We start from the raw sequence: 1991 nt of genomic DNA on the forward strand, positions 1-1991 counted from the left end.
GGGGTGGGCTAGCTAGCTTTAAGAGCCCTTTCAAACAAAAACAAAATCCGATCAAGACCCCATCTTTGAGTAGAATGCAGGGTGATAACAGGAATGGGCTAAAAAATAGGTGGACAGAGTAATTTCTATCTTTTGATACCATCACTTAGAACTATTCTATATGGCAATTCTAGGAAATCTTTGCCTAATACTTCTATCTAATGGCTGACACTATCTGAAGGTAAAGATATAATAAGTAAAACTTATCTGCTTTGTAAATATGCACCCAAATCACAATGAAAAAATTTAAAACAAAAATAAGCAAATGAGTCAGTAACAATGGAGTTTTTGATAAAAATGTAAAAAGGCCATGCCAAGTTTGGGTAGGAAAACATTGCACTGCCACATTCTGAACAGCATTCGGGAGTCTTGCCCCTAATTCTTAAGGGCCATCAACCTGGCCGGGAATGCCAAGGGAGTTCACGCAGTTCAAGCCATTTAATTAAGATCTAATGAGTGCACACCTAGGAGGAATATGTTTCCTGAAATCCTACCAGGAAGGCAACTTTGATGAAAACTGGTTCTAACAGAAAAGATGTAATAAAGTCTGGGGTAGGATGTTTTTCCTTTATAGAACAGAACAATGATCCAAGGAGAGCAATGGCTTCTCGTATTCTTTCCTTAAGAAGAACACAAACATCACTTCTTTTTGAATTCAATACACTGGCTTAGTTTTCAAACGCGTTATTTTTATTTTCCACGTAAGGCAGCCATACATTGTGAATCTAAGAATGTGAGAGTCACATGATTTCCTTAGTAATAAGCCCAAAGTTTCCGTGAGCATCACTGGATCTCATAGCCAAGAGGAGTCCTGAGATTTCAGATATTAAAGCTTTCTCCACAGCCACATGTTCCTTTGATGTTTGGGTTATTGAACACAAACTCACTGGATAACTTGTCTTCTACATAGTCCATTTCTGTTCCTAAAAGGGTTAGCTGTGCTTTCTTCTCGATGAACACTCTGACACCTTGGGGAAAAGAAAACATTTGTCAGGTAGAGCCTGTGTACCTATGGAGCTGCCCAGTCAAAGCTCAAGTGAACCTGGAAAATGAACCACTAACTGCTGTTTCAAAGGAGCCAGTCAGGAAGCTTTTGAAGGTTTCATTATTTCCTTTAAGGAATTAAGTGTTCAGTTTCCTCTCTGTTCCATAGATTCCACATGAATCTATGTCAAGAACAATTATATTAGGGTTGACAGTTATACAAAAGTAAATTCCATCCCAATTCTCTACAAACCTAGAATTTTCTGTTCACTTTTATTCACCCATTTTTCCAATTTGCAACATTAAGAAAAATGACCGGAAGCTCTGGTAGCATAGTGGCTAAAGCACTTGACTGCTAACCAGAAGGCTGGCGGTTCAAACCCACCAGCCACTCCTCAGAAGGAAGGTTGGGCAATCCTACTTCCGTAGTGATACTGCCTCGGAAACCCAAGGAGGGGTCGCTATGAGTCGGGGGCGACTCGACGGCAAACAACAACAACAACAACAAGAAAAATGACAGCTTCTCTACATAGGGCACAATGCCAAACCTAGAGACACACAAAAGGACTGTTGACATAATGAGGTCATTTAAATAAAATTAGTTAAGAATAATAACAATAGTTCTGATTATGGGCCAGAAAACTGGTCATAATACTGGTCATCCTACCTTATCTTTGTAAATACCATCAGTTTGACTATAAAAGTAGCCAAGATGAAATATCAAGAGTTTTCTTGTAAGAAAGTCAGTCATTCAAATATAAACTATACATAATTTTAGAATCCCCTCTTCTTTAACTGTAGAATAAAAACTTTAATGTATAAAATAGTTTGAGTTGATTTTAAAAATAATGTCTTAAAAAAATTGCTTTGTGTTAGATAGACAGAGATAAATATTGATTTGAGTGAAGAGAAGCGCAATGTACCAAATGTGAGTGACCAATATGGCAGCATTGAGGATGAGAAAGACA

The 1991-nt window shown here is 37.8% G+C and overlaps 1 protein-coding gene across 1 annotated transcript in view; it reads right to left on the minus strand.

The window, feature by feature from the left end:
* Positions 1 to 858: 858 nt before the first annotated feature.
* ISCA1 (iron-sulfur cluster assembly 1) overlaps positions 859 to 1991 on the minus strand; it is a 14542-nt gene continuing 13409 nt past the window's right edge. The window contains exon 4 of the mRNA XM_007939040.2: positions 859 to 1007. Coding sequence (XP_007937231.1) covers positions 859 to 1007 — 149 coding nt within the window. The remainder of the gene's footprint in view (positions 1008 to 1991) is intronic.

This window comes from Orycteropus afer, unplaced genomic scaffold (assembly GCF_000298275.1).
Source record: "Orycteropus afer afer isolate SDZICR_OR568_19922 unplaced genomic scaffold, OryAfe1.0 scaffold00005, whole genome shotgun sequence".
Classification (NCBI taxonomy): domain Eukaryota; kingdom Metazoa; phylum Chordata; class Mammalia; order Tubulidentata; family Orycteropodidae; genus Orycteropus; species Orycteropus afer.